The sequence below is a fragment of the Onychomys torridus genome, chromosome 12 (genome assembly GCF_903995425.1).
Source record: "Onychomys torridus chromosome 12, mOncTor1.1, whole genome shotgun sequence".
Taxonomy (NCBI): domain Eukaryota; kingdom Metazoa; phylum Chordata; class Mammalia; order Rodentia; family Cricetidae; genus Onychomys; species Onychomys torridus.
The window spans coordinates 41172751-41193003 of NC_050454.1; the positions used below are offsets into that span (position 1 = coordinate 41172751).

A 20253-nucleotide genomic window follows, 5' to 3' on the forward strand; every position below is an offset into this window, starting at 1 on the left:
AGGGAGATTGGTCTGTAATTAACTAGAAAATTAATCTTTAACTCTGTAGTGAAATTTGAGTTTGCTAATATATCTGTTTTTTTAATTTTCTTTCTAGGATTATTTTTATCCAAGATATTTGGGTAAGTTTTAAGTATCTGTAACATAAAATCCTGAAAATTGAAGGGAACTTAGATATGTTCAAACCTGTCTCTGCCCAAATACCCATCCAATACTGTTTTATCATCCTTGAGAAGATGTAAGAGCTATGATGCTCTTGTATTTAAAGTCATGTAGACTAATTTAGAATGCCTTTTTATTATGTTGCACTTTAACTTTTAGATTTCCATGTTGTTCTTCTAAAGTATCTTTAGGCTGAGGCCAATTATATTCAGGCACTCAGACATTATGCATAAATATGTATTCATGGACTATCTTTCAAGAAATAAAAGCTATCTAAGCTCATCAAATAGTTGATATATACAATTGTCTCCCAGCCATTTGTAGAAGTCATTCATAGCGCCTCTGTTTGTGACATCATCTCATCACTCCTAGTAGTATCCCAGCAGTATTCATGTGGATTCTGGGCTGCCAATAATGTAGTACATGTATACTCAAGTCCTGCCGTGGTGATAATGGACTGAACCTCTAAAACTGTAAGCAAACCACCACAATTAAATTTTGTCCTTCATAAGAGTTACAGTGATCATGGTGTCTCTTTACAGCAATAGAAACCATGACTGAGACAAATGACTTCAATTAAATACTACTTCAAAGGAACAAAGTTTGTTTTCTTACAGAAAATGTAGACATGTTTCATATTACTATTATTTGGGAGTGTCACTTCTGTTTCCAAATGGTCACACTGAGGTCTAATTTGTGCATCTGTTTCTTATGTGATTATCCATGTTTGCAACAGATGCTCATTTTCCTCCTTTTCTGGCTGAAGACAGACCCCTTATCTATACTTGTTTTCACTCCATTCTTACCTCTAACCAACTAGGAATAAAAAGCAAATCATTGGAAAAACATAGAAATGAACTCTGATGTTTTTATTAATGTAGTCTTATAAATGGTTAAGCCATTATACTCATTTATCCTGAAATTTGAGTGTAGAGAGTTTATGTTTTATTATATATATATATATATATATATATATATATATATATATATATATATACACACACACACATATATACACATACATACATACATACATACACACACATATATATATTGCTCTCTGTGTACTCTTGGAGCAATTCCAGGAACATTTTGAGAAGAATATATTTTGGACCTTTGGAAATCTTATATTGAAATGATGTTATGGATTTGTATTTATCGTTCAGGACAATTAGTAGGTTAAGAGTCAAAGACCTCTGGGTACAAGATCTTGCTTTAGAAACAGGTCCTGGATTGCTCTCCCACAGTCCTTAGTGTAAATGATGGTTAGGATCCCATATTTATAGCAGTTGCTGAGCTTGGGTGCTTGACTATACTGTACCACACTGTAGTATGTTCTGTTACCAACTGTAAGACATCAACCAGTTCTACAATATCTCCCCTGGAGCACCGGAAGATCTTCGCTCCCCAAGCTCTATGAGCTCATTTATCATCTCAATAGATGGGTTTTCAGCATATTTCCAAAGCACTTATTAAAATGCATTTGTTTTTTGTTCTCTTCATTTTTCTCCTGTGATGTGCAATTTCTGCTTGCTTCTTTCTCTTCCTTTCTCTCTTCCACGTTTTAACCAGGCTGGATCCCTCTTAACTTCCATGATGAGATGAGATGGGATGCATTCAGGGTGGTAAGGCCAAGTCCTTTCTTTGCTTCTCTAGCTATTAACACTACTGTTGAATATTTTCTTTCAAGGGTGCACCATGAACAGTAATTGGGAGGTGGTATTATTTGTGCCTAGAGATACGAATTGCAACAAGGTTTTGAAAAACCCTTTGCTTTTACGTTTTAAATGGTAGAGAATGGATAAAAGCATTCATCCATGAAAGGCTCTCTATTTTTGTATACATAATGAGTCACTACTTTCTAAAACAAAAGCCAAGGGTTTACATTACTGAAGTTATTGAAAAATGATAGGTCATCAAGACTATTCCAGCCTCTCATATTTGGATGGGAACTTAAATATTTTATAATAAAAAGAGACACTAATTAGCTACTAAAATTGTAAGGTTATCTTAACCTTGTTTCTTGGGGCCATGTAATGATGTAGTGTTTTTGCAGGAGCAACAGTCTAAAATCTTTGATCACAGTATATTTGAATAAGGATAAATAATGTTTTAATGTAGAACTATGTGTTTGGGAGAGGTTCCTTGAATAACAACTTTTCTCTTTTTTTTCTTTTCTAAATTTTTTCTTCTCTGGATTCATCCATCTTTCTCTTCTATTGCCCTGGCTTCCTTGGCAGCATGATAGAAGACTAAAGTACAAAACAAAACTCAGAATCTGAGATGTGAGCTCCAGTTTCAGAGTAAATGTTATCTGGCTACGCAACTCATTGGATTCTATGTTCTTGCTTTTTTTGTGTGTGTTGTTGGTTTTGTGTGTTTTTTTTTAAAAGACTATTTGAAGGGGTTTCTATTTTTTATGTGTAGAATATCACTATATTTTCTAGCTTCAGAGCTCTTGAATTTTAAGGAGATTAATAATAGATTTATTGTCCATTTTTCTTCTAATATAAGGTCTTATTATTTAAATCATCAGATGGAACAAAAATGTTTTTGATTGAAATTTTATATGTAGTGTTGAAAGTATAAGTAGTGAGTTCCACTGTTGAAAGGAAAGAGAAAAAGAAAATCACTTACCAAAGTTACACATTTAGTCACTGGATGGGCATAGGGGCAGTGGTTCTAAATAAACTGTATAATTCTGTTCACAATAAAGATAGTAGTAGTTTAATCATCCATAACTTATGCTGGGCTCTTCTTATAAAGAGAGAAGGTTATTCAGTGAATTAGACCACAGATGTCAATACTTTTTGGACAATGTCTAGACTTAAAATTGAAGTATTTTGTACAGTTACCTGTGCCATCTGCTGTCCTTACCACATTCAATTTGGAATAGAAATACCCTGGGTTCACTGACATTTATCACATACGTGGAGGTAATTGATGTAATTAGTTTGCCTCAAGAAATAAAAACAGATAATGTTTTCAACAAATTCATTAAGATGTAGCTTTATTATACAAATATGTATATATGTAAACTTATAAAATCAAGCTTATAAACTTTTTTTGAACTGCTGGAGATTGAACCCAGTCCTTGCATGTGCTAGGTAATACTCTGCCACTGAGCTATACCCTCAGAATAACATAATTCAAAGTCTCTTTTTCCTGAGGAAATAGGATAAATAAGGTTACCATCTACGTAGACATTGGAAAATATCACCTGGAAAATTAGATGACTTTGTTCAAGAAGAAAAAGTTTTCTGCAGAATGGTAAACTTTGACCCTAAGTGTAAATATTAGAAATCATTATTTTAGGATTGGAGATGTATCTCATTGGTAGAGTTTTTCCCTGACACACACAAGACCTTGAGTATAACTTCTAAACACACACGCACGCACACACACACATACACACACACAAAATAGATAGATAGATAGATAGAAATAGATAGATAATAGGTGATAGATAGACAGACAGAGAGATAGATAATAAATAAAACACATGCTTTAGTCTGCAGGTCCTGCCAAACTGATGAATTAATCCAAACTTCTTACATCATTTTTTCACATCATCTCTAGAGAAACATTAGGAGTCTAGATACTAATGATAATAAAGTTTTAAAACAAGAAGTAGACTGAAGTCTGGTGTCACCTGATGAGAGACACGTTACTGCAGTAACTAGTGCTCAGGTGAGAAGACAATCCATAAGGCTTGAAAGAGACCTCAGTGCTCCAATGCAGGAAACAAGAAGTGCAATAGAGTAAGCCACAAATAACAAGAAAAACAAACATGAATGAAAGTAGGTGAAATGGAAAACAGCAAGAGAACTGATAAAAGCAAAATTCATACTTTGAAAAGGTTTGCAGCGCACAAGAGTAACAAGAAACTAAAAACAGGGAGTGACTTCAAAGGAGCCTTTCAGTCTGTCTTTGATAGACTGCATTTTCCAAAGATGGCACAGAAGTATCTCCTGCTCCTCATGCTCTCTGATGAGTCACTTTCCCAACTCCTTTATCAGGAGGTAGATTCTGTCTTCACCACCCACACCTCCTTGGGTGGATTCTGGAATTGCTTTCATCATAGTACATGGTAGCAATGGTACCATACCTCTTAAAGGGCCTGCAGTGCCTCTCCTTGGATGCCACCTGCCATGGAATAAGGTGCACTTTCAGACCAGCATAGTGAAAGAAACTCATGGGAAGAGACCCTGACATATGATATTCCATTTGCCAGTAGAGGTGGGGTGCCAGATATCATGAGCAGTCATGTCAGAATGAAAGCCTATCTTGGAATGGCTTTTTACTTTAATCAGACACTCTGGCTGACTCCAGATGCCACAGAAAACTTAAGTTAGGTGAACCAACTGCTTCCCAGATAGTTGACTCAAAACTACAGTCCCAAATGGCTATCATTTAAACTAGTACTTTTGAGGGATGGCTTGTTATTCTGCAAAAGGTAACTAATTGCTGAGTATTTGAGCAATGAAGTAATATATGCCATTTCTTTTATGTCAATTGGGAAATACGTTTGGAGAATTAAACAGCTCTTAATAACATTAAAATCCTTAAGTATTTTATCTTGATTACATCATGTGTTATTTCTTAGTTTGATAGCCATTTAAGCCATTTCTTTCATAGATGTAGTCAGGAACAAAAGGAATGGAGTCAGCTGTGGTTGATATATCCTGCACCCCCAATAAACTTATCTGGGGGTCAGAGAACAGATCAGCCACTATATTAAGCATAGAGGTTTTAATCCTAGCATTCAGGAGGCAGAGATCCATCTGGATCTCTGTGAGTTCAAAGCCACACTGGAAACAGCCAGGCATGGTGACTCATGCCTTTAATCCCAGGAGAAAGGTATATAAGGCGTGAGGACCGGGAACTAGAGTCTTGTTAAGCTTTTAGGCTTTTAGCAGAAGTTCAGCTGAGATTCATTTGGATGAGGACACAGAGGCTTCCAGTTTGAGGAAACAAGATCAGTTGAGGAATTGGCGAGGTGAGGTAGCTGTGGCCTGTTCTGCTTCCCTGATCTTCCAGCGTTCACCCCAATACCTGGCTCCGGGTTTGTTTTTAGTATTATGACCTTTTAAGATTCATGCTACAGTCAACCATTTTGTAATATTAAGAAATTATGCAAATATTATTGTGTGAGTCTCTATGCAGCACTAGAAGGCCTTGAGGTTGCCTGCAGCAACCGGAAACACTGACTCTTATTGACTTAATTACACATGCCAATTCTATCAGGCTCTGATCTGCAGCTTTGAAAGTTTCTTTGCTATAAATTGAAAACACACATTTATGTGACAGTAGATTTCCTTGCTAATCTTAGGTCTTTTTTTTTTTTTTTTTTTTTTTTTGGTCTTGTTTTGTTTTAGATTAGGGTTCTTATCCACATACAGAAGGTTTTATAAACTTATTTTCCATGACTCTGTTGCTTATTGCAAGCTGCATAGTAGATTTTTAACTTTTCAGAGAGATAAATATACTACAACAAAACGCTAGCTATGAAGCATCTACTGATAATAGTCAGGAAGAAAAGTGTCAGATGAAGAAAGACTTGACAAAGAATGAGAACAAAACCCAGCCAGGTCATTTCTTATAAAGTTGATAGTGAAGCAAATGTTTTGGATCCACAAACCAGTACAGCAGATGAATGGGTTCTCTTGGTATCTTATCAGGAATGAAAAGTCTAGGTCTAGGACAGGTGTGGTGATGCATCCCTGGAAGCCCTGAGCTTTCAGGAGGCTGAGGCAGGAGGATCATGAGTTCAGAGCCAAACTGCACTGTTTGGGAGAATAGAGAGAGGGCTGAAGAGATGGCTCAGTGGTTAAGAACATATATTGCTCTTGCAGAGGATTTGAGGTCAGTTCAGGTTCTAGGGTAACCTGATACCTATGATCCCACACAGACATTTGTACACTTGTTCCCCCACACAGATACATACATATACACATCATTTAAAAAATAAGTCTTAAAAATAAAAATCAATAAAAAAAAAATGTAAGGTACATTCTGTAACACCTCAGGGAAGAATTCCTTTTCATCCAATGTTTCAGTGTCTAGATGGTCTGAAGACCTGCCCAGTGACAACAGTGACTCCCGCAGGCACCAGAGCATTGTGGACATAGTTACATCTATGCACTCTTGTTCAAAGCATAATACACACATTTGTGCTAGATTGCAAGGTGTTCTGCTTAGTACAAAAACCTGACATCTTCAAGAAAAAGAAAATCTGACAACAAACAGAAGTTGAATAGTGACAGAAACTTAGGAATTAGCCTGTAAATTTATTCTATCAAAACAGCACAGCAGGAGTTAAAAAAATGCAGTGTATTCTGGATTCCTTTTGCACTTTGGAGTGAAGAACCTGCCGTAAGTCAAAATGAAATCGCTACTAAGAAACCCCAAGGGCCTTCCAATAAAAGAAGTTCTATCATGTGACACAAAGGAAGGTCAGATGGCTCCACTACAGAATGATGTGCCTCATGTCAGAAATATCTAGTCGGGGCTGAAAGATTCACTTATGCTACCGTGAGTAAGACAGAGAGCGAGAATTGGGCATTCCAGCTGATGTCAATGATTTTCTTCACCCAGCAGTTGTCAAAACCTCATGGAGGAAAGGCTAAGCAGTTGGAATTACTGTTGATAATTGCAAGGGAGACCACTTATAGAGATGTGCATGAATTTTGGAACAGGGTTAGTTTTCAGACAGGAAATAGAAGCTAAATGTTCAATAGTCCGAGCAGACCTCAGCACCTGCATCCAAAACTGAATCCACAAACACTATTTTTTCAGAAATATCCTTTCAGAACAAGAGCTGTGTGAAGTGTAGAAAGTAAACTGAAGGAGGCCACAAACTGCAGGAGGGAAACTAGAAACCACAGAGCTTCCACCAAAAGGACAAATAGGAAAAAGGTACAAAGGGAGCAGTCTCTGTGATGCCCAAGGGACCCGAGAAATGAATGTTTGATGCTGGAGTTTTCCAAGTTGAAAGTTCTGTTTACTCATGCTCTGGCCTTCCTATGTGTCTTCTGAAAGTCTTTCTCAAGAGGCAGAGTGCTTGCCTCACCGGAGGAATCCAGGGTTGGGGAGCTCGAAGCTCCCTACTGTTATTTTGCTAAATGAATGTAGTATCAAACTGCCCTCTAAATTCAAATGTCTCTACCCGTACTTTGCTGTAGCTTGTAGACCTAAACACAGAAATGTCTTTATGCAGTGGATGGTGATTAATGCGGAAACACAACTGGTCAAAGTGAGGAGAATACTTGTCAGTGGAGTGCTCGGGCACAAATGGGAATTTTTTTTAATCCCATCCCTTCTCTGAGGTTCAAGGTCCATGACCAAAGAGGGGTTGGGGAGACTGCTAGAATCAGAGGTAGGGGAGTACTAGAACAAAACAGTATCGTCTGCACATGACATCCGATGCCCTCATGTGTTCAGAGCAGCTGTGGATGCCTGCCCAAGACCAAGGCAGTCAACATTCTTGCATGGAGTGGGAGGGGTTCATGAGTCTCCATGCCTAGCTGGGGAGCTATGGGCAGTTGATGGCACCTGGGAGAGGGAGAGTCTGGCCCTGTAGTGAGGAATATATGGGCAGAACAAATTGACATTAGAGAAATTTCGTATATGATACCTTAACAATATGGCTGCAGAGCGAGATCCAGGAAAGGCGCAAAGCTATACAGAGAAACCCTGTCTCGAAAACCAATATGGCTGCCTTGAAAAAGACCTGAAGAAATACAGTATCAATAGATAGGCTAACACAGAAGAGGTCAATCTTGTGGGGCACCTATAGACAGAGAACTAAAGGCAACCCAGGGATGCTGACTGTAGGAGAAATCGTCCTCTCCAGGATGAAATCCCTAATTGGCTATCTAATACCAAGTGGTCAGCCCTGAAATCTGTACATCTAAGTAACCAACAGACTGAGCAGGTTGTGCTTGTGTATTTATGCCATAGTTTTGAGAAGAAACAAGTGAGAAGGGGTAGGATAGCGACGAGAGTTGGAGGGAGGAAAGGGAAAGGGAGAAATGGAATTATATTTTCATTTACAATTCAACAAAATAAAACAAGAAGACATGACGGTGGTGAGACAGAGAGATGGAGTGGATCTTGGAGGAGTTGGAGGTGAATCTGATATGATTATATTAAAAAAATAATGTGTGAAATTCTCAAAAAATTAGCAAAAATGAATTTTTGTAAGAAAACTGAGAACAACTGTGTGTTAGGAAGACTGTGGCTTAGAGCTGGCCACAGTGGGCCTTTAAAGACAAAATATGCCATGAGCAGGTTGCATCTCGGGGTCCCAAAAGGTGAGCATATCAAATAGAATCTTTCAAATGAAAGTAGAAGGTGAAAATGTTGATAAGTAGACTTTGTTCTCAGTATCTCCTGAAAACAGAGCTGGCCTAGCAGGTGTTCAGTATCCTATATTACAGAACTTAACTGAAATAAACCATGATACAAATGAGATACATTTTGAGATGGGTTGTTTACATAGTGAAAGCATGTCTTTGCTTCTCTTAGCTGTAACAGATTATATCAATACTAACAAGAAATAAAGTTCAGATGTTGTTGAAGGAACCTTCTGGAGCTAAAGTATTCAATTATTGTACCAGAGTGTTTTGATGAATAGCCCTAAAAATATGTACCAACACAAAATACCATCATAGAAGAAGAAGGAAAAACTGAACTCCAAAAATCAAGCCCCAAAGTCCCCCTTCTTTAATTCAGTCTACACAGCAGTAATCCCTCACCTCAAGAGGAGTGGATAAATGAATGTTCGAGATGCCTGTCCGTGGTTGTCACCTGGTCACCTAATTGTGGTTCTTCAATGGAGAACAACCGGACCTGTTTTGTTAAGTCCTCACAGGGGCCAGTAAAATGGCCGAGCAGATGAAAGACGACCTGAGTGCAATGCCTGGAACCCATGTAAAAACAGCCAGATGTGCTGGTTCATGCCTGCAATCCCAGCACTCCATAGGGGAACTGGTTAGAAGCTCAGGAGTGAGCATAGCAGCATGTGTGTACACGCATTAAATAAATATCTTTTAAAAATGCATATAAGCTGGAGAGATGGCTCAGCAGTTAAGTGCACTGACTGCTCTTTCAGAGGTCTTGAGTTCAATTCCCAGCAACCACACAATGGCTCACCACCACCTGTAATGAGATCTGGTGCCCTCTTCTGGCCTGCAAGGACACCATCAGGTAGACCACTGTGTACTTAATAAATAAATCTTAAAAACAAAGCAAATCAAAACTAAAAAAAAAAAATGGGGTTGGGGATTTAGCTCAGTGGTAGAGTGCTTACCTAGCAAGTGCAAGGCCCTGGGCTCGGTCCTCAACTCCGGCAAAAAAAAAAAAAAAAGAAAAAAAGAAAAAAAAATGCATATAAAATCTGTTCCTCACCTTATCAGTGTTGCTTTACTAATATGGAGAATATGTGCTTTGTTTACTTCCATCAGTCCATTTCTATAGAATACGTACTATTTATTCAGTGATCACCAAAGTATAATATTTTAGATAGCATGCTATTACTCAAGGAAAGAGGAAAGCGGGCACTTGAACTGTCAACCACAAAAAGACAGTGCGACTTTTCTTAGCTATCTTGTTAACAATGTATCATCTTAATACTGGGTGCTATGCCGAGCTCCTGAGCATCTTCAGCTTAACTGAGACGCTCTCTTGTACTCTTGACACAAAAAAGGGGAGTTGGAGACTTGAGCACTAACTCTTGTGAAGCCCTCTGAACAGAAGTACTCTGGCTTTAGGGTAATATCAAGGATTCTGTGACATGGTTGCCTCTTTTCTTTCCCACAGGTTGTCTGGGCGCATTCCGTGTTGGCGCGTTCAGTACTGCACGGCTGTCAGTGAAGGCCTACCCTGACCTCAGGAGCTGTGTCAATGGTGAGCCTGCTATTTAAAAACAAAATAAAGCAAAATACAAGCCTTGGGAGTAAAATACACTGTGTCTATACAAACTAATATATAATTTAGTTAGTGATCCCTTGAAGGAGGCGATGCCATTTTTTGAGCTGCATATAGGAGCAATTTTTTCAGGTGTAAATGCATCTATTTTAGGTAAAAAGAATTCCCCCGCCAAACATTGCAGCTGAGGGGTAGTCAGTGATAGTAGGCTTCAAGTTACTGTTGTCAGAAATGTTATTTGTAGCATCTTTATTTTGGTTAGAGTTATGTAATCGCAGTATGACCAAATCTTACCATTCACTAATTGTCAGAGGAGGGCCATAATCGTTTTTTACCATTTGGGCATCGATAATATAAATATGAAAATATGCGTATTAAAACAGCCTTCATTCTCTGAAGTCTATGCAGGACCTATGGTAACCACTGTGTGATTGTTGGCCTTACTTCCTTTCATCTAGGCACCACATTTTCCTGCAACTCATTCTCCAGGATTTGAAAAACATTATTCCATGTATTTTAATAAGAATTCCACTTATTTAAGGCAAGAAGAACCTTTTAAAAAAAAACCCATCTTAATCCAAGTTGGAATAGCCAAATTCTATCATTGTCAAACAGAGAATAGTTTGCTTGGTCAGTCCTCCTCATGGAATTGTTATAAGGCTCAAGTCAAGTGAAGTATTTGCCAATGTTGGTGGTGCACAACATTAATCACAGCACATGAGGGGCAGAGTTCTCTGTGAGTTCGAGGCCAGCCTGGCCTACATAGTCTCACTTTTTCTTCTCTTCCTTTCTTTTTTATTTTTCTTTCAGATAGTGTCTTATGTAGCCTAGTCTGGCCTTGAACTGGCTCTATAGCCAAAAGTGATCTTGAATCTTTCTCTCCTTCCTGAATGCGGGAATCACAGGCATGAGCCACCCCATCAGGTGTATGCTGTGTTTGGGGATCATACGCAGGGCTTTGAGAGTGCTGGGCAGTCACTCTACTGATTGAGCTCCATCCCAAGACCTACTGTTTGAAAAAAAATGCATCTTAGTCTTATTGGTTGTAGGCATGCAGTTGTACGTGTCCATTTCTGCTATCCCCTTTTCTTGCCTGAGGTCAAAATTAAATGGAGGTCTGTTTCCTTTAGCCATCCCAGACCAATGTGACCCTATGCCGTGCAATGAGGATGGGTACCTGAGCTGCAAAGATGGCCAAGCAGCTTTCACTTGTATCTGTAAACCAGGATGGCAAGGAGACATGTGTCAGTTTGGTATGTATAAAAAAAAAAATCCATGCCCCCACTGGCTTTTCTTGGCTGGCCACATGACACATTATCTGAAGGTAATTTCTTTAAAAATACTGTATTGTTCCCATTGCAGATATAAATGAATGTAAAGATCCCTTAAATGTAAATGGAGGCTGCAGCCAGATATGTGACAACACTCCCGGAAGTTACCACTGCTCCTGCAGAAGTGGCTTTGCTATACTTTCCAATAAAAAAGACTGCAAAGGTAAGAGCACAGAAACAGAATAAAAATGTGTTCACTGGGTGAGGCCAAAGGTTAGGTAGAGGGACTTCCTCGGGAAACTTCTGGAAAACAGGGTGGTCAGAAAGTACTTATTGGAAATGTGCCACCATGTCTTGGAGCCTTGCGATGCTGTGGGACTCCTTTTTAGTTTTGCGTTACCAGTAGCAGGAGTGTTTTATTTCCTTCTCGTGTGCGCACATGCACAAGTGCATATTTCAAGAATTTATTTAGTGGTAAGTAAGGGTAGTTAAAGCACTTCCCCTGACCGAGGGCCTTCGCTGCTACACTCGCTGCCTGCCTGTTTTCAGAATCAGCTACTGTCCCATCATTCCGTTAAGATGGACAGCAGCCACACAAGGACATCAGCAACTCATCGTAACAGCACCGTTACATTTATCCTTGCCTTTCGGAAATAGCTTTCCGATTTCCAAAATACACTCTTTATTTTGCACCCATTTCCAATGGTGGTTTTGAGAAAGATGAAGAATCTCTATTTTTCATTCTCTTTACACATTGACTAATGCACCACAGCTCTTAAGTATGTTTCCCCCCCTTAGGATTTAAATCATCTGTCAGGTTCGTTTTTTCGTATGTTGTTAGTGTACTTCCTTTGGCTTTCTCTATGAGTCTTTGTCTCCCAATGTTTTTGCTTTTTTCTCCTTGCAAATGATGCTTCATTGGACTGTGTGACTTGCTGTAAGGTACCTACAAATATTACTGCTAGGTGAATGGATAGCTAAAACCAGAATTCTGAGCCTGCAGTGAAATCTTTCCACAAAGCAGAAACCCTTAAGAAGGATTTTGTTCTTCTTCCTAAGAGGTTAGAAAATTCAGTAGGATAAATCTGAAGTTTCCTTGTGAAAGCCTTTATAAGTCTTCGAAAATCCCCAGTCTGAATTCATATTTAGGGAATTTCCTGTCTGACAGTATTCAGTATTGTGTAGTCTAAAACAGTGCAATTTAAAGTACCATGGAATGAAGCTGAAATGCAATGCATTTACTAACATTCTCTTCCAAGCCATTATCCAAGTTATGACTGTATGTCTTTCTTATCTGTTTTTCTGAATGCTTTAGTTTGGCTTTTAGAGTAGAGGCATCATTAGAACAGCAGTCATAGAAGGCCATTATAATTCAGGACACCACATACATTATATAAATAGATAATTCCCATTCCCACGTTAACATTTGAATGCTTGAATAGTCTTCCTTTTCTCCAATTTTGTGAATTTTTCATATCCACATTGAATTAATACATGCATGTACAATTATAAAAAAAAATAAGTTTTTTTTTTTTTTCTGGGAATATAGTTCAGTGGTGGAGTGCTTGCTTAGCTTGTGGAAGCCCCAGGTGCATTTCTCAGTGGCACCAAACAACCTACAGAATGTTTCTGATGACCAGAACAGATCGTAATTTCACTGTAGTATACAGCGGAGCACGGAACTTACAGAAAAATAAGTAGAAAACTATTACAGGAGGACCTTGGCCATACTGTGGATCTACACAGAATCAAGTTGGCCACTATTGACTAATTATGAAAGTCTAAAGCCTCACCTGGTGTTAGATGTGGATACAGAGTCACCATGTCAGTGTGCTGTACCTGAATTCCTATGACCTATATAATTCCCTACAAATATGCCCAGAGCCAAGTTATTTAAGTAATATGTTTTCATTTTCTTCTAAAAGTATGGACTTTCAAAAAGCTTTTTTGACATTTGCCTTTTTAAAATTAACCGAGGATCCATATTAAATTGCAAGGAATATTAGAGACTTTAAAAATTATTTATGATTTCCCTCATTACTAATATTTACATAAATTCTTGTATAATTTCACTCTTAGAACACTGGACACACGTAGGGTGTAGAAACATTTCCTTACCGCCGGGGGATTGATTCCATTATTTGGGAGCAAGTTATTTGAACCAGAGCAATGTCTACATTTTCTTCTACTCATCTCCCCAGATAAACTGCCTGTTTTCAAAGTTGGAAATGCATTTCCCATTCAACTTTGTCTTTCTCCATTGACCTCCACGAAGAAAGATGAGTGATAATTGTGTTGATGTAGAACCGTATCTCCCTTGCTTCTGTTCGCTTGAAAATCCTAGCTGCCACCTCCTTGCAACCCATCTTTTGCTGCCTACTACACTATGTAATACAACAAGTGCATCCAAAATGTCTAGAATGTTAACCCAATACATAAAGGAACTAGAATAAGTGCAGTTTTAGAAATACTTTTTAGACTTTATTCAGTTCCACCTTAAATGCAAATCATTGTTGACCTCTGTAGACAAGATGGGTGAAATATTAGACCTTTGTCTACTTCCAAATGAAAGTATAAAACAAATGAGTTTCCATTTCTTAAATAATTGTCGTAAGGAGTTAAGTGAATCTACACTTACAGCCAATTTCAGAAATATAAATTTAGAAGTACAGTTAAAGAATATTAAGAATACAGTTGAGCCTCTTCTCTCATGTGTTTTTATACTTCTCCTTGGTATGTAATAAAGTGACTAAATCCCTTTCTTTTCCTTTCATACCCACCTGTAAAGGAACATCAGTCAAATTTCCCATCAATTCATATAAAAGTCATATTTAGGGAACTAAAGTATGGTGATAGATTTTATTATTTTGCTGTTCCATGGCTACTTTATTGTGAAATATATATCTCTATATATATATGATTCATGAAACAAGTGTTTATTTGACATTGTGAAAACATTAACATACTGATTTTATTTGTAGATCTGGATGAGTGCTCTCTGAAGCCGAGTATTTGTGGCACAGCTGTGTGCAAGAACATTCCAGGAGACTTTGAATGTGAATGTCCTGATGGCTACAGATATGATCCTTCATCAAAGTCTTGTAAAGGTAGAATGATGATGCTACCATTGCTTGTGGTAGAGAGGGTGGGTTTGAACCCTGGGTTAACAAAAAAACATCTCTTTTGCTAATCTATCTTGGTTGATTTGGTGACTGTTGCCTGCCTTACAGAATAGAAGTATCAAGTAAGACCCACGGTCTTTGGGTTTAATATTATTCATTCCATTTGCCCCATTAAAATTCATAAAAACTACAGACTCTTTTTGGTTTTTCGAGACAGGGTTTCCTCTGTGTAGCTTTGCGTCTTTCCTGGAACTCATTTGGTAGCCCAGGCTGGCCTCAAACTCACAGAGATCCGCCTGCCTCTGCCTCCCGAGTGCTGGGATTAAAGGCGTGCGCCACCACCGCCTGGCTCCCTTTCTTATAAAAGCAAAAAGAACACATTTTAATAGTCTCTAGGTAACATTAAATTTTTTTTTTAATTTGAGGGCTGGATAGATGGCTCAGTGTTTAAAAGCATTGGCTGCTCTTCCAGAGGTCCTGAGTTCGATTCCCAGCAACCACATGGTGGCTCACAACCATCTATAATGGGATCAGATGCCCTCTTCTGGCCTGCAAGAATACATGCAGATGGAACACTCATACTTAAAAAAACAAAAACAAAAACAAAAAACCCCACATTAATAAATAAATAAAAACTTAAAAAATGAAAGAAAATTTTAATTTAAGAGGAAAAATTTATATAGACAAAGAAAAATGACCCAAGCTTTAATTGTGTGACGAAAATCAGGAGCCACCTTATCAACCTTAGGTTTCATTCCTTTTATTTTTTCAGTCATTTTCTATGCATGTATAGGTGAATTTCAAATAGGAAATTGGGGGGCTGGAGAGATGGCTCAGTGGTTAAGAGCCTGGTTGTTCTTCCAGAGGTCCTGAGTTCAATTCCCAGCAACCACATGGTGGCTCACAACCATCTGTAATGAGATCTGGTGCCCTCTTCTGGCCTGCAAGCATGCATGTAGGCAGAACACTGTATACATAATAAATAAATAAATTTTAAAAAATAAAATAAAATAGGAAATTGGGACTGAAGAGGTGGCTCAGCAGTTAGGAGCATTCCTCAGCTCTTGCAGAGGATCGGTAATCAGTTCCCAGAGGCCATGTCATGTGGCTCACAGCAACCTGTCACTCGAGTTCTAGGGGATCTGACACCCTCTCCTGGCCTCCTCTGACACCTGCACATACATTGTGCACATATATGCACTCAGGCCCGTGCGCGCACATGCGCGCATGCACACACACACACACACACACACACACACACACACACACACACACTAAAATAAAGGAAATAATAAAAAGAAACTGTGAAGTGTGATGTCGGTTATCCCAGTAGCACTGACTGACATCATAATAAATAGAGCTCCAGAAAGCTGAGGGTTACTGAGCTGTGATGCCAAGACCCCTTGTGGATGCTGTTCTCCCTTTGTACGGTTGCCAAGGTATCAGCATGGATGCCTCGGCTAGCTTCCATGCATTATGTCTGCTTTTGTCTTAGATTTCAAGTCATCACATATGAATCATCTCACATACCCCTTTAAATGTTTTAACATTTCAAGTTGAATTAACATTATGTCTAGCAGTAATCATATCAGTAATAGAACATATTGTACGCTGGTAATGGTTTTTAAACAGAAGCAGCTCAATGACACAGCTCTGCAGCCTCCTCATCATAGTTGTCCATTTTCAAAACCTTTTCATCACCCCAAGTAGAAACTGTTAAGTAGACAACAGCAAGCTATCTTAAAGGTTTCCTTACTACAGACAATCCATTACTATAATAAAGCTTTCTGTCTTTGAATTCATGTAAGCGGACACTGATTTTATAATAGACTTTGTTGTAATTATTTATAGTGTGCTGCTGAAATGACATTTTACTTCACCCTATCCCCACACTCACCCATTTCTACTTTCCACCACCCCTCAGTGCAATTATTAGGAAACCAAGAAATTCTGATTCAATGAAACAGAGATAAGCAGGGTTCTTAATTACATCAGAGACTTCCTAAATTCAACTGGTGTCAACAAAGGAGTCAGAGCATTATTATAGTCAGAGAATGTCCATGAGTCAGGTCTTTGTCTTGTTAATTCCACAGATGAATCTCATGGGTCACAGGACATTTATGTTTTAGAAAGGTTCATAGACTGGTGTTTATGAGAACACAAACCAGCAGAGCTTCTGTGGGCCAGCTACTGCCCCGGAAATGTACCATTAGTGTAGGACTTAAGACAGAAACTGTTGAGGAATGGGAGGTGAGCTGTCCATCCAGCTCCCTCCCTGCCTCCAATATCTTTTTCAGGTGTCTGGAATACTGTTGGGTCACACCCTCAGATGTAGCTAGCTTCTAGACAGCTGTGTAAAAAGAGAGGCAAGATAACAAAAAGTCAGATGGAAACTAAAGCCCCCGAACTCTATTGGCCTTTGTTGCTTCCACCAATGACAAAGCCATGGCCACTTCCAGCCTCTGGCCAAGGATAAGAATGAAAGTCCTTGTTCCTAAACTGCGTGACCAGCCTCTGTTATCTGCTCTCATCATTATTATTACCCATTTTCATCACCTAGATTGTAGTTTCATTTGCTAGAGGACAGATTTTTAAATGTTTTATATATGAGTCCATATATATCTTATTTTAATTCTATATCATACAATTTTAATGCATTTAAAGTATCATTAAGTCTAGAAATGTATTTTAAAGTATTTAAAAGAGCATATATTACATGCTAGTATTAATAAGAACTTCATAAATTTATAATAGGGTGTATCCAATGAAATGTCAAGGACTTTCTGTAGCCCTGAAACAATCTTTAGCTTAGGCATGTTATTACAAAGTGAGGAGTTGGACAGATCAGTTAAAAGACTTCATATGATGGAAGGTAATAGCACAATAACATTAGAAAAAAGAACATTAATATATGTCATTAAATTTATGGCTACAAGTTCTTAATATCACCCATCATGATCATGACAAATATTCATTATTCAACATTATTTATGGATGTACTCTACAGTGGAAACAAAATGATGAGTCAAATAGATACACTTTCTTCACTTAGAAATTTCAACTGGAGACACATGATTAAATCAACACAGATATATGTATTATGATACTCAGTATAATTGGTGAGAGAGTAAAATACTCTAAATGTCAAAGACATTATTTTGTTAGGAGATAAAGGACTTCTTTGAAAGAGGGAGAGGTAGGCGTTTTGTTCAAAACATCTCAGTGATGAAGAGATGTGAACACGGGAAAAGCTGGCTAATGAAGCATGATCACCAGGGAGAAGGAGGAAATAAGGATATGAGGCCATGCATTGATTATACATAGAAGGATGCTGAATCTGAAAGACAGAGGACACTGGCAAAGGTCATGAGCAGGAGCAGACAGCAGATGATTTGGTAGATAATCCTGTCTAGATATGTATGATAGATACTTGTGTGGATCAGAATTACTATAAAGAAGCTGGAACTACGAAGGCTGATAGATTGGTTAAAACTGAGATGATTTTAAAGGGGTCTAATGGTTGCAGGGTCAAGGTCTAATTACAATTTATCTTGGGTTATCTTAGTCCTCTAAATAGCCACTCCCTGCATCAGAGAGTCAAACTAAACATCCTGCGACTAACAGAAACCCTGGTTTTCAACAAACAAAAGGCACCTCTAATCTCAGCATTAGGGAGGCAGATGCAGACGAATCTCTGAGTTACTACACTATTATTAATTATTGACAGCTATAAAAATTGTTTGGGATATATACATAAAATTGCACTTAAAACTCTGAAATTTCTAGGTCACGTGTTTAGATATGTTGTCATAGCAATTCCATTTCCTGAGTGACAACTCCTGTGCCTATAGAATTGGACATTTAGAAGCTATGAAGCGTTCTTCTCTTTTCACCTCAGATGTGGATGAATGCTCTGAGAACATGTGTGCTCAACTGTGCGTCAATTACCCTGGAGGCTACTCGTGTTATTGTGATGGGAAGAAAGGATTCAAACTTGCCCAAGACCAGAAGAGTTGTGAGGTAAACCTTTTAAATCCAAGCTTCTTACCTAGCTGGGCATGGTAGGACATGCCTTGAATCCCAACACCAGGGAGGCAGAGGCAGGAGGATCTCTGAGGCTAGCCTGGTCTACAGAGTGAGTTCCAGAATAGCCAGGGCTACACAGAGAAAGGAGAAGAAAACAAAAACAAAACAAAGAAACAAAAATCTTCTTTTCTCTTTTCTGAAATGAGAGACCCAGGTAGTACCAGGGTCCCTGCCCCCTGGCCTTTCAGTGAAGAGTATTAATCTTCACTGAAAGAATTCAGTTGAAATATAGAGCACAATGTGGAAGACAGGTGAATTTATTGTAGAACAGGGCAACACACTCTCAGAGGCTGAGAGTTGTCAGTGGCAGAAAAAACACAGCAGAGTGGCTCTCAAGGGATAACAGCAATGGCTGGACCGAACATTGTGCCCATGTGCAGTTTAGTCATCTTGTCTTTGTTTAAAGACTTATAAAGTCTCCAGAACAGATAGTTCTCCGGAGTGACATTTTCCTGCCCCAACAATTGGCAGGCCCATTCGGTTGAAGCTCACTTGACAGGGCAATGGTATGCCTTTGTTCTTCGTCAGAAAGCCTCCAGCTAGGTAGTTATCCATTAAGAAGTGTTGGGCTCTTGGAACCACGTTTAGATAGTTATCAAGTAATGATCCCTCTGCAATTCAGAGTGCGTGTCTCCTCCCAGTCTCAGAGGGCCCAGGTCTCTCTTATTTCTCTGACCAGTAATTAAAGCCTGGCAGTTCCAGTCTTTGGTTTTACAAGGGGCTGATTATGAAGAAGTATCTATCTCCAGGATATCCCCTAATACCACTAAAAGAATATTCCATAGAAATTTTAGTGATAACATTTTCTGATGTCCCATGTTACATTCTGGAAAGTTTGCCCACTGCCTTTTTTGTGCTTATAAATGTTCATAAACTTCCTGGTGGAAACAGATTTCTCACAAGAAGAACTAGTGACTTCAAATGTATCATAATGCAGAAGGCAATTATGTTCATCAGTGTGTCTCAAACATGCTTTTCAACACTCAGATTTAATGCATAATTGACCCAAGAAATCAATTTGTAGGATGGTTTTAATTTTTTCCTTTATTGAATAAATAAGTCAACATTTGGCCCCCCTCACCTCCCTCCTTTTTTTTTTCTTTTAGAAATAACAAGGCATACATGCTAGTTATTCTTTCTATTCTTGCATTTAAAAACATATAAGGGTCAAATTATATATGATTATGAAGCAGACTGATTAAAATTCCTAAATAATGATTTCACTGTGTATATCTATAACTACACACACACACACACACACACACACACACACACACACACACACGCACACAGGACCATGATGAATCAGTATATGCTTAAAGAAACAAACAAACAAAAAAATCACATTACACACATGAAGAAAGATCAGGAGGTTAATGGGTAGAAATAATAATTCTGGGTCTCCTCAGTTGAAAGGCCATGTAGTAGAATTTTTTATTTCATAGCCTAATCCCTTATTACTTCAGTATGTTCTGTAGTACATACTACTATCCACCTTGGAATGGTTATGAAAACTTTTGTTTCTGGGGCTCTACTTAATAACTGCAGAATCCATTGCAAAATGTCCTTCACTGTCCCCCAAATCTCATCTCTAGGTAACTTTCTACTTCAATGTTGCTGTTCAGCTTTAAGGAACAAATACTTGGTAAAAGATCCCATCGCTTTGAATCATTTTCATGTAA

At 38.4% G+C, this 20253-nt stretch overlaps 1 protein-coding gene across 1 annotated transcript in view; it reads left to right on the plus strand.

Annotated features, from left to right (window-relative positions):
- The window catches only part of Pros1 (protein S), a 72037-nt gene that overhangs the window by 29446 nt on the left and 22338 nt on the right, over window positions 1-20253 (plus strand). The window contains exons 3-8 of the mRNA XM_036203637.1: window positions 98-122; window positions 9985-10071; window positions 11223-11345; window positions 11455-11586; window positions 14345-14470; window positions 18384-18505. Of these exons, the coding sequence (XP_036059530.1) occupies window positions 98-122; window positions 9985-10071; window positions 11223-11345; window positions 11455-11586; window positions 14345-14470; window positions 18384-18505 (615 nt within the window). The remainder of the gene's footprint in view (window positions 1-97; window positions 123-9984; window positions 10072-11222; window positions 11346-11454; window positions 11587-14344; window positions 14471-18383; window positions 18506-20253) is intronic.